The sequence below is a fragment of the Podarcis muralis genome, chromosome 3, assembly GCF_964188315.1.
Source record: "Podarcis muralis chromosome 3, rPodMur119.hap1.1, whole genome shotgun sequence".
Taxonomy (NCBI): domain Eukaryota; kingdom Metazoa; phylum Chordata; class Lepidosauria; order Squamata; family Lacertidae; genus Podarcis; species Podarcis muralis.
In genome coordinates, this window is record NC_135657.1 from 62,922,236 (window position 1) to 62,934,440 (window position 12,205).

The following is a 12,205-nucleotide window of genomic DNA, read 5'->3' on the forward strand; positions in this document are numbered from 1 at the left end:
TGTGACCCCACTAAACTCCTATTTAATGAAGCGGTCATCTGAGCATGCACAAAGGTTTTCCAAAATGTTCACACCTCAGCTCAACTCTAACACCTCAGCTTAAGCTCACAAGTCAGACAGAAGCTGATTTGAGGGCAATCACATCAATCCTCTGTATTTCTCGAGAAATGTCAGGATACATATGGGTTGTGGCCAACGTCATGTGTACTCTGTTTCAAACACCAGCAGTGGGAGTGCACTGGAGCTGGAGTAAATGGCAATGTACACACAGCCATTTGCAGGGATCAGCCAAAGTGTGAGCTTTTTGGAAAGTCTGGCATTCCTCTGCTTTCTCTAAATGATGTGTGGTTTGTTTTTGTTTATTGATATTTTTTAAAAGTGACCGTAATATATCAAGCCTTTCAGAATGCTTTCCATTTACCATAAGTAGTCCTCTTTGCTGTGTGTGGAAACTTAGGTTCGTACAGACATCAGCTTCTTCCACAACTGAGTTTGCACTAAAATGCTGTTAACTGTATCTGGATGAATATTCCATCTGTTCACAGTTGTTAACAATTAAAATCCCAAATTAGTCCATAACCATGCACAGAAAAGGTGATTAAAAACCTACCCTTCCCCAGCCTTACTCCAAATATGACAAGGTCGTTATATAGCAACAACAACAACTTATTTGTATCCCACCCATCTGACGGGGTTGCCTCAGCCATTCTGGTTATTAATGGTTATTAAACAGCAGCTAAGCTGGTTATGTTTTTGATGTGTGGTTTTTCATTTAAAACTTTTGGAATGTAGTTTTCACTATGTGATTGTTGATAGGGTAAGACAATTAATGTCCCAATCCTACTGACCACATGATATACTAGGTCTTGTCCAGGCTGCAGCTTAGATTATTTTTCTCATATCACTTTTCTTCCACCACAGAACCTAAGGCAATAAGCATATGGTTCCCAGGTCTGTTTCCCTTCAGCAAGGGTCTCATTTCCCTTCATTCCATACCTATGTCTGGGTTCAATGCTGTGGTGCCAAGCTGCTTGAATGGCACTGGGGGGATGGGGCAACTGACTGAAAAAGATGTAAATCACTGCGGGGGTTTTGTTTTAAAGATACTCTTTCAGACCACCAGTCACATGGCCTGCTAAGAAAGGATCAACCTGGATAGCTCAGTTGGTTAGAGCATAGTGCTGAAAATGCCAAGGTTGCAGGTTCAATCCCCGTATGGGACAGCTGCATATTCCTGCATTGCAGGGGGTTGGTCTAGATCAGGGTTTCCCAAACTTGGGTCCCCAGCTGTTTTTTGGACTATAATTCCCATCATCTCTGACTGCTGTTCCTGCTAGCTAGGGATGTTGTGAGTTGCAGTCCAGAAACAGCTGGAGACCCAAGTGTGGGAAACCCTGCTCTAGTCTCGATGATCCGCAGGGTCCCTTCCAGCTCTACAGTTCTATGATTCAGTTCAGGGCAGCGGGGCCAAAGTGCAGTGCAGCCAAAGCATCACATCTGACACCTGTGGAAACCACTTAGAGGTCGCGCAGCAGCAGCACCTCTGGTGGAGCAAACGCACTGCAGCACAACATGTTGACTCTGCCACTTGGACTAGAGGGGTGCAGAACCAGGCTGTGTCCATGCTGAGGCTTACAGGTTCTTGCCATTGACAGGCTCCCACTGGTAGCATCTGTGACTTCAGAATAAGGAAGATGTCTCTGTTCATGCTCACAGTGGTACAAGCTCAGCAGCAAGCACAAGTCCCAGAAGTCAGCATGAGCAAGGCAAGAGGTCCATAAGCAAATGGAAGCTACGAAGATGTCCCAACAAGTGACATTCCCCTCCTGCCAAGTTTTCAAAGATAAGGCATGGCAAACTCTGCCATAAGACTGTCTTGTCCTGTGTGTCTGCCACAGGTACACATGTCTGCTCTGTCTGATCTTATTGTGCCTGGTGGGGATGGAGAGAACTGGCAAATCTACTTCCCCCTGTTTGGCATCTAGAGCCAAAAGTGGAGGACCAACAGGTTGACTCAGTTACCTGTTGCAGAACCAGGCTGTGTCCTGGCACCGCCCAACAGAGGCTTACAAGTGTTGGATGTGCTGCCTGTTATCTACCTGGTACCTGAGAAACCCCCCACCTGGCAGGGCGCGCGTCGCTCCCCTCCTTCCCTCCCGCGTCCACGAGGCACGTGCCACCTCTCTCCCGCGCTCCGCCTCTCAGCAGCAGGACTCTGAAGAGGAGCACGTGTCAAAGGCTTCTCCTGTTGAACTTCTGCCTGTCTGACGAGGGAGGAGGGGGCTCCTCGTTGCCCAGCCGCGAGCTTCTGCCCCCTCGCTCTTTCCCCTCAGGACCTTCGCTTCGCCGGCTCTCCTCAGGGCTCCTCACCCAGGTCGCGCGCTCCTCCTCCTCCTCCTCCTTCTCCCGCGCTTTCCTCAGCCCTCGAGGCCCGCTGACTCCGCGGGGGCGGGGTGACGCCGGGCGCCCGCCCCGTCCAATGAGCAGGCGCGGCGCCTGGCGGAGGCGCCAGGAGGCTGCCTCGGTCAGCTCAGTCCCTACAGCTTAGCGGTCGGCTGAGGTGCGCGCCTGGCGCGGGTTCAGCGGGCGACGAGGATGCGCCGCTGGCCGCTGCTGCTGCTGCTCTTGTGGGGGCTGCCCGCCGTGCCCGGGCGCCACTACCCGCACAGCGCCGTGCTGGACGGGGCGTCCCGCTACCGGCTCTCGTGGGCTGCGCAGGGCAGCTCCATCGCCTTCCGCCTGGAGGTGCGCGCGGCGGGCTACGTGGGCTTCGGCTTCTCGCCCACGGGAGGCATGGCTTCGGCGGACATCGTGCTGGGCGGGTTGGACGCGGGGAAGCCCTACCTGCAGGTGAGGCGGACGGGCGCCTTGGACAGCGCTGGGCGGGTGGGGGGGGCAGAGTACGATCTGATCAGGGGAGGGGGTCTGGCTCACAAGTGCACTGGGGGAGAGGGAAGGAGAAGAAGGGCTGGCTCCCCCTTCCAGGACCAGGGATCCAAGCTCCTTAGGGGTCCAGCTGCTCAGTGGAATGGGCAGCCATGCACTCTGTGCATGCTCAGAGCACGAGGGTCCATTATAAAGCGGCTGGTGCAGTGAAAGGCAACGGGACATCCACCAAATCGCAAATGGGATCTCATGCTTGCTTCTCCTGAATAGTCATTTAGTATGCCATTATTACTACTATTATCATTTTCGATTTATATGCCATCCTTCATCAAAAGATCTCGGGGCGGTTCACAGAAAAAAAAACACCTGGTGCCAATGCTTCTTAAGGGATAGGTTTCGAAAAACCTCCTTGGGCGTTTTCAGTGCTGGGTTGTAAAAAGAATTAATATGAGGAAACATTCAAACATGTATTGGAGTTATTCTGGCATGTGTGGGGCGTGTGTTTTTATGGGGAGGGTGTGTGCCAGCAATCCTATCAGAGACAGAGAGTAGTAGAAGACTTAAAAGCGTTTTTAAAAATTTGACCTATTTTATGAATAGCCTTATCTCCCAGGTTAGAAGCCTAGTGCTGAAGCTGGTTCTGAATTCGGCAGGTTTGAGGGTTGATCCCTGGGCAAGACTTGGGTCTATCTAAGACCCTTCTAAGGTGAGCAGATGAGTGATCAAATGGATAGCGTGCTCATTGAAGGAAAAGGCAGTGTCATACAAGTAATTTTCTGCCTCTCATCTGTCTGTTTCTCATCTGGCATTGACAGAGCATTCATAGTATGTAAATCTGTGTTCAGTGAGTGTGCTTAGGATTGCAGCCCTAAGTTTTAGCATTGCTAATGATGACAAGCCCCAATGTTCACGTGACTGTGTTCACACTTCATGTGCACAGATTCAGGAATTAATATTATTAGTAATAGAACGTTGAATATTTGTCCCCTTGTAGGGATGGGCAAATCTGGAGATTTTTGTTTCTCCTCAGTTTCTCATTTTTCCACTCTCTTCAGTTCAGCAGATTTCTACATCAGTTTGCAGTTACATAAAAGAACAAACCTTGACAAGCAGGACTTCTGCAAAGGGAGGTTTTGTGTCACACACCTTTTGGAATTCTTTTAGTGTGTCCACAAGTATTCATTTGGGGGAGATCTGGTTGACATTATATACTTAGACTTCCAAAATGCTTTTGATAAAGTTCCTCACAAAAGGCTCATGAGTCAACTTAGCAGCCAGCCACATGGCAAAAGATCGTAGGAACACAGGAAACTGTTTTATATCATCTAGCACAGATTAGTGACAATATAAAGGTTCGATTACCACAAAGTAGGCATTTATCTTTTTCCTTTAGTTATACTTATTTACTTATGTTTATATAAGTAAACAGAAGTGAATTATTATGTTTGCACCATATTGGTGCACACAATATGGTACTTTACATGGCTTTATTTTTTTTTAAAAAAAGGCCCTGCTCCCAAGAAACTTGCAATTCATATGCTCCATTAGATAAAACTGCTTTGCTTCCATCAAGGAAGATATAGATCAACATCTAGCTGATCGATCTGTGAAAGTTCAGAGTGGAAGATCTGAACAGTGGAACTGAAGTGTATTTATAAGAAAAACACACATATATGCACAAACAAGCCAGAGCTTTCTTTTTTCACAGACTTTAAAAAATTTAAAATGCCCCACCAGGAATTGATTTCCCACATCCCCACCCAAAAAAGAAAATATTTGCCAAGTACTAGAGATCAGGAAAACTTTTAAATAAAAAACATAAATAATTATCTCTCTCTGTGCCGCTTGATGTTACCTGGGGCTTTTGCTTCAGTATCTGGTATGATGAAACAGAACTTGAAAGATGCTTCTACTAACTCCTTGTAAATAGATCAATCAGGTTGAAGGGTGCAATTATATTATGGAGACAAAAAAGAACTTTACAAAGGGTCCACACATTCTTTCAAAAACTGTGGTTGAGTGGAGAGGGAGCCTGGAATGATGCATTAGTGGCCGGGCATTCCAGGAGCTCAGAGATTAGAGTGGGAACCCAGCTCTAACTATTTGGAAAGTGCAAGACTTGTGTCTAAATAAGAGTGGTCTCTCAAGCATGCTTAATAGCTGTTCTATGAGGGGTGGGAAAAGAGTGAGAGTTGAGCTAAGGTGGCGGGGGGGGGGGGAGAGAGAGAAAGAGAAAGGGAGAGAGCACTCACTACAGACACATTTGCAGGCCAATGGTAGCAAAGTAGCTGCAGACGGGTGGAGCTATTATTATGAATACATTTAAGCATGGAAAAAGCACATGTACCTCAGTGCAGTGAAGCGAAGATACTTGATTGGTGCTGCCTCAGAGAAATTGCTCAGTCTGTCTGCGCTTGTAGTTATCTTGCCACTGCAATATTGCCAAAGTGAGTTTCTTGGCGGATTACTTGCCATGAGAGTGCTCAAGGCAGCTCTAATTTTTGCATCTAGCTTTTTGAAAGACCCTCTCTTTTTTGCTCATGAATTGACACAGCTTGCATTTTCTTGCCTCCTCCGTGGTCTCCACCCCCTCCTGGAATTGTGCATCCCCACCCGCAGCCTGCAGTGGCTGTGAGATCCATTTTTGCAGAGGGTAATCCTTCTTTATGAATGCTTGTTTTGTGCAAGTTCTACAGAACATTGCATTGCAAACCCTTCTGTTGAATTCTTGTACAAAAATAGCCCTTACTTGAGGCATAAATCCTTTTGTGAATAGCTCTTCATTAATACGCTGTGTTCATTATAACCCTTGCTTGTTAGCTGACACCCATAACGAAGAATATTTGTTTTATCAAATACAATCAGTTTTGAGATGTTACAGAGGAACAATCAGAATAGATTTTGAAAAGCGAGAAAATGGTGAACGGAACCATATTCTTCTTTTAAATGCACTCATGCCAACATAAACAAAGAAATGCTAAGAAAACAAATAGAAAAGCAGTAAGGGGAGATGTCAGTGTGACACACACTTTATATGTCAGCTGGTGTTTGGCTGGAGGCATTTTAGTACGAAGCCTCCCTGTATTGATTTAACTATGGGGTGAGTTTGTAGTGTAAGAGCATTCACACTTGAGAAACCAGAACAAAACATGGTAGTTGGCATCTTGCTCCATATTTACTGGCCTTCCACACAGCAGACCTGCTTCTTCTCAACATGTGTTCAAATCTGCATTAATTCAACAACCATTTTGAAGAAGTGTTGAGTACAGATAGAGGTTTTCCACACAGCAAACAAATTGTGAAGAAAGGGCACAATTTCTGCAGTTGTATTCTTTTACCATGAGGTGTAGAAACAAGTGTTATTTTTAAGATAAAACCCCTCACAGACACCCCCCTCTTCTCAGCTTTTCCACAGATATACAAAATACCTATAGCCCTGGTTGGGACCCTCTGCTATAATTAATCAAGCCCTGCTGGGGAAACCCAGCCAGAGGGGAAGGGTGTGGTCTCTGTTGTGTTAGGTTGTAAATCTGCATAATTCCCCAAAGCCAGGTTAAATGATAATAAATGACTTGTCAGCCTGCCAGTTCTAAATGGTTCCCCACCTAAAAATGCCTGAAGCAATTCTTTTTTGGTTCTTTATTACATTTGAATCCTTCCAGTGAATCTCAGACTGACATTTTACCCTCACAACATAACCATGTAGGTTAAGCTGAGAGCTTAACTTGTGCCAAATGTGAATGTGGACCTGGCACACTAGTCACTGTACTAGTATGACTTGAGTAGTACAGAATGAACACTCTCATCCATAATTTGCATTCACGTGGAACAAAATTAACACCCCACAAGCATAATGCCCCATATGCCCTGGTAGAATTGCATAATCAGGCTATCAAATAATCTTGTGACCCTTTGTGTTGGAGTGCCCCAGTGTAGTTGAACATATTATTCTCACTTCCTTTACTAATGGAAGGAGGCAACATATATTGCAGGTTGTCAAGTATTTGGAGGGTATCTTCTCCATAAAAACACCTGTTCAATGATAGAATGACAGCTGTGATTCCCCCCCCCCCAAGGTTCCTTGTGCAGCTCTGCTTACATTCTTCAAGGATAAAACAGGGCTTATTTACATATTTTTACTACATCCATAAGAAAGTACTCTCCTTGCCATTTTGTATAGCACTAATCAGAAACCATATCAACTGCAAATCCCTTTTGAGAGAGCGAGAGCAGGGTCAACAGCATGTGAGGAGCAATTCATCATCAATGCCTTCATCTGTAGGAAATTATATACCTCATCTTTTATGATCCGTAAAATCAACTTACCATGTGTTGCTTCAATTTCTAAATTACTTCCAGTGCATGAAAGACATCTAATTGTTTGACTACACCCACAAGCCAATAATTGCTTACGGTAGTTTTCTTTTTTTAAAAAAGTGCTGATTTTAGGCAGTATCATTACTTCAAAACATCCTAAACTTTGGCATTATATAGTCTGCATCCAGGATGAATAGCACATCACATGTGGTCAGCAGGGATCTAAAGCTCTCTTTACACAATACTTTGACCTGACATGGTTCTTGCCATTGACAGGCTCTCACTGGTAGCATCTGTGACTTCAGAATAAGGAAGATGTCTCTGTTCATGCTCATAGTGGTACAAGCTCAGTGGCAAGCACAAGTCCCAGAAGTCAAGATTCCAAGGCGCATGAGCAAGGCAAGAGGTCCATAAGCAAATGGAATCTACGAAGATGTCCCAACAAGTGACATTCCCCTCCTGCCAAGTTTTCAAAGATAAGGCAGGGCAAACTCTGCCATAAGACTGTCTTGTCCCGTGTGTCTGCCACAGGTACACATGTCTGCTCTGTCTGGGGGGTGCATGTGATCTTACCTACAAAGGTGGTGCCTGGTCCACAATTGGGGGGATGGAAAGAACTGGCAAATCTACTTCCCCCTCTCTGGCTTCTAGAGCCAAAAGGGGAGGACCTCCTTCCTCCATCTCTGGGTGCCAACCTTCCAGCCCCCGCCCCCACCCCACCCATCTTCCTATCCTTCCTGGGGTTGCCAAGCCACATCCTGATGGAGTCAAGGAGTCATTATCATAGTTCTTCACATACTGTATGTCTTTGCCAATGAGGTTAGGGCAGACTACAGTTATATACAGTGCTGGGGGTTGCCACTGTGATTCAGAGCCACGGAGTGCCACATCATAGGCAGAGAATAACTCCTTACACAAAGCTGCTCTGATGATCATGATAATAGAGTAATTCAAAGTAACATGTAAACTCAGAATATTTTGCCTCATAGCAGGTACGGGAGGCAGGTGAGTGAACTGACTGAATGTCAATATCTTTGTTGATCTGTTACATGATTTACTGTTTGCGGACAGGAAATGTTTGTCCACCAATATATACTGGTTTTCTTGGAGATGCATACCTTGGGTTATCTACCCAAATTGTTTGTGTTTAGTTTCTGTTTATTTATTTGGTCTGTTGTCTGCCCCACCCCTTTTCTTTTACATGTATCTCTAATAAAATTCTTTTTTAAAAAGAAAGAAAGAAAGAACTGCTGGAAAAATGCGTCCGAAAGCATAGTAGCTACAGCTTACTCAACACCTCATTTTGGAGTGTGGTCGTGGCCAACTCACTCTGAGCAAAATAGGAAACAAATGCACAAATGCCCACACAAGCTAAGAAGAGAAAATTAGATGACATTACTGTCCTGGTCTCTAAGTCTATGGAAGGTTTTTGTGAATTAGCATCAGAGAATTTTAAGTCAGTCACAGGACTTATGGTGACCTAGAGAGGAGTCAGAAAGCCAGCTGCACATTATGACAAAGAATTCAGAGGTGAAGAGGTTAATGACACTATAATGCAGCTTATGCATTATATCATATGTCTGCTAACATTGAGAAGTAGGATAATCTTCCCTCAGAAAAACATTAAAATATTCCTGTGGGTTGGCACATACAAAGTGTACAGCAATATCATATTCCTATTTAATATTTCTCTGTCTGTCTGTCTGTCTGTCTGTCTCTCTCTTACTCTCTCTCTCTCTCTCTCTCTCTCTCTCTCTCTCTCTCACACACACACACACACAATAACTTGGTTATGAATAACTTCCTTCCATATGTAGACTAGGAAGTAGGTTCCAAGGAAATAGAAAGAACTAAGAACATAGGTTTAGGATTGGGGTATTAGATTGTTCATTAATGCAGACACTTTATTCCTAGATTTTAAAACATGAAACAGAGGAGGCCTTTGAAATAGATACACTTTAACAACAAACTTTTAAAAGTTAGTTTATACACTCTACGAATGTAAAGCAAAACCATAATGGATACACTTATAACCCACAAGTGCAATGCAAAGAAGTATCATCTGTACAATATGTTTCACGTGGATCTTTTAATGTAACTATTTTGATTACAATGTATTTCATGTTTTCATGGTGACAATGTTGGGAAATTTGCTTTGTTTTCTTTTTCTGCTCTTTCCTTCCCTCCCTGCATACAGTTATAAAATATATGCATACAGTTATAAAATAAATTCTGGTGGCTAAATTCTGATGTTTTCCTGTTTGCTAATATAAAATACTTTCTTAGAAAATTACAACTTATCCTTTTACACTTCTTTCCCAGAAAACTCAAAAGGTTGTTGAGTTCAGATTATTTAAAGCAAAACAAAAAAAGTAGCAGCAGAATAATGTTCTGGTTTGTTTCTTCAACAGGATTATTTTACAAATGCAGACAGAACATTGAAAAAGGACTCACAGCAGGACTACCATCTGGAGTATGCCATGGAAAATAGTACCCATACGATACTAGCTTTCAGCCGGCAACTTCACACGTGTGACCCCAATGACAAGAGTATAACAGTAAGTAGTTGACGATCAATCTGACTCAGAGAGAGGGGAGTAAGACTTAAATCATGAATGAAGAGATAAAACAGTCTGCCCAAAAAAATCAAGCTGTTTGTGAGCTTCACATTCTTGGATCAATTAACCATTATGCTATGCTAGGGTTGCCATATTTCAAAATGTGAAAATCCGGACAGAAAAGTTGTTGAGCTTTCTTTTTCTCACTGAAAAGCTCTATGTCTAATCGAAGTTTGTTTAATTACAGATTCTGGTGGCAGCACCTGAATAATTAACGCATCAGAATACAGTGATTCCTCAGGTTACAAACACCTCAGGTTACAAACACTTTGGGTTACAGATTCCGCTAACCCAGAAGTAGTACCTAGGGTAAAGAACTTTACCTCAGGATGAGAACAGAAATCATGCACCAGCAGCGCGGACGCAGTGGGAGGCCCCATTAGCTAAAGTGGTACCTCAGGTTAAGAATGGTTTCATCTTAAGAACGGACCTTCGGAACGGTTTAAGTACGTAACCAGGGGTACCACTGTATATCTCAATTCCACAAGGAGGCATTGCCTGAAGTACAGAACACTTTAGGATAGGTGAAACGAATGTTCTTGGATTTTTAAAATTTAAAATATTGATAGACTGCTTTTTTGATCATATATAGGCTGTATAAAAAGCAGACAAAACTATTTTTAACAACAAAACAAAATGAAGTGCAGAGTGATAGAACTACAAAAAGAATAAAATGCAGCTATCAATCCCTTACTAAAGAATCTTTCTGGACTATCCCTCACCAACCCTAGCCAGGTGGCGGGGACTGATGAGAGTTGTAGTCCAAAATATATGAAGGGTATCATTGGGAAAGGCTGTTATAGATGGGCAGATTCATCTGGCAAGTCGCCATGATGGGCTGAGACATCTTCTTGCATACTTAATCAGCAAAGTTTTTCTTTTTCCTTTCTAGGAAAGCACAGTGAGGGTGATATGGGCATACCATGACAAAGACTTTAGAGAAGGAGTTCAAAATTACCACGGTTCAAATCGAGGGACAAAGAGTCTTCGTTTATTGAACCCAGAGAAGACTGCTATTATCGCTCCTTCGTTGCCGTATTTTGACTTGACAAACCAAGGCGTAAGTTTCTTTGGGTTTTGCTTTTATTAAGGATCAGGGTAAGATGGGTGGAACTGTTAGCTACCTGTACAGGGAGCAGAAATCAGATACTTTTATATTATATTTGCCTTTCCTTTTCCTTTTATTAAGACAGGTGCCTATACCAGACAAAGATACAACATATTGGTGCCAAATGTTTAAGATACCTACACTACATGAAAAGCATCATGTGATACAGGTATGCCATCAAGATACATATATGTATGCATTTACAAGATAGCACTTTTTGCTAAGGCTTTCTTTTCTGTACACACATTTTAAAAACAGTGAAGATCCTTGAAATATAGGATCATATTTTCAGCATCTAAAAATCTGAACTGCTGCATTAACTTTAGTTCTGTTTTATGTCCTGCCATGGTTATGTTGATTTACTGTAGAGAAGTTTAAGGAAAAAGGGGTTTTGGTTGGTCATCCATGCATGTGTGTGTGGGGGGGGGGGAGAGAATTACTATCAACCCTTAAATGGTTCTCCCTAATTTGGATAGAAACATGATTATTTGAAAGTTCCCTTGAAATGGGATTTGATTTGGAGTACTGAAATGTATTTTTAATGTATTTTAAATCTTTGTTGGAAGCTACCCGGAGTGGCTGGGAAAACCCAGCCAGATGGGCGGAGTATAAATAATAAATGATGATGATGATGATGATGATGATGATGAAACAGCTCCCCCTGCCACCTCCCAAATAAAAGCCATTTTGGTTAAGTTTAAGAAATACTGTTTTTGAACATCAGCTGTTTTATTGCTGCTGGATATACTTGTGCTTCTTCAGTCGATACGATGGAATGAACCAGACTTGCTGTTCTGGTTCATTAATGTTCAGGATCTCATGTGCCAACATTTATGACTGTTTAGCATGATACAAACATGCTGAGGCAAATGTATAGGATCTAGGCAGGTAGTTTGGTATATAGTAAGTCTGCAACGTACACATATTTTACTTGGGTGCATTCAGGTTTATGTGCTTGGCAAAACAATTTTACATACGGTAATTAAAAAGGGTGTTGAAAGGAGGCAGGCATCCAGGGGAAAAGACTTTGGCAATCCCACCTGCCATGGAACCCAATGTGTTTTGACTATACGCGATTTTGGCTTTAGGCATGATTCCCAGAACATAACCCCCATGTAAATTGCAGGCTTACTGTAATCTCTGAATCACATTGTGCAAAGATGGCTTTATGTAACTCCACAGTTTTTGTGAGGAGTGGTGGGTTTACCAAAGAAGTTATAAGATTACAGAAAGACTTGCTTCTTATTCTGAACTTCTTAATCTGCTACTTTTATCT

At 43.1% G+C, this 12,205-nt stretch overlaps 1 protein-coding gene across 1 annotated transcript in view; it reads left to right on the top strand.

The window, feature by feature from the left end:
• The first annotated feature begins 2,521 nt into the window (after positions 1–2,521).
• Positions 2,522–12,205, top strand: part of MOXD1 (monooxygenase DBH like 1) — a 34,698-nt gene continuing 25,014 nt past the window's right edge. Inside the window, exons 1-4 of the mRNA XM_028723441.2 lie at positions 2,522–2,850; positions 9,615–9,761; positions 10,714–10,881; positions 11,015–11,098. Coding sequence (XP_028579274.2) covers positions 2,596–2,850; positions 9,615–9,761; positions 10,714–10,881; positions 11,015–11,098 — 654 coding nt within the window. The 5' untranslated portion in view covers positions 2,522–2,595. The remainder of the gene's footprint in view (positions 2,851–9,614; positions 9,762–10,713; positions 10,882–11,014; positions 11,099–12,205) is intronic.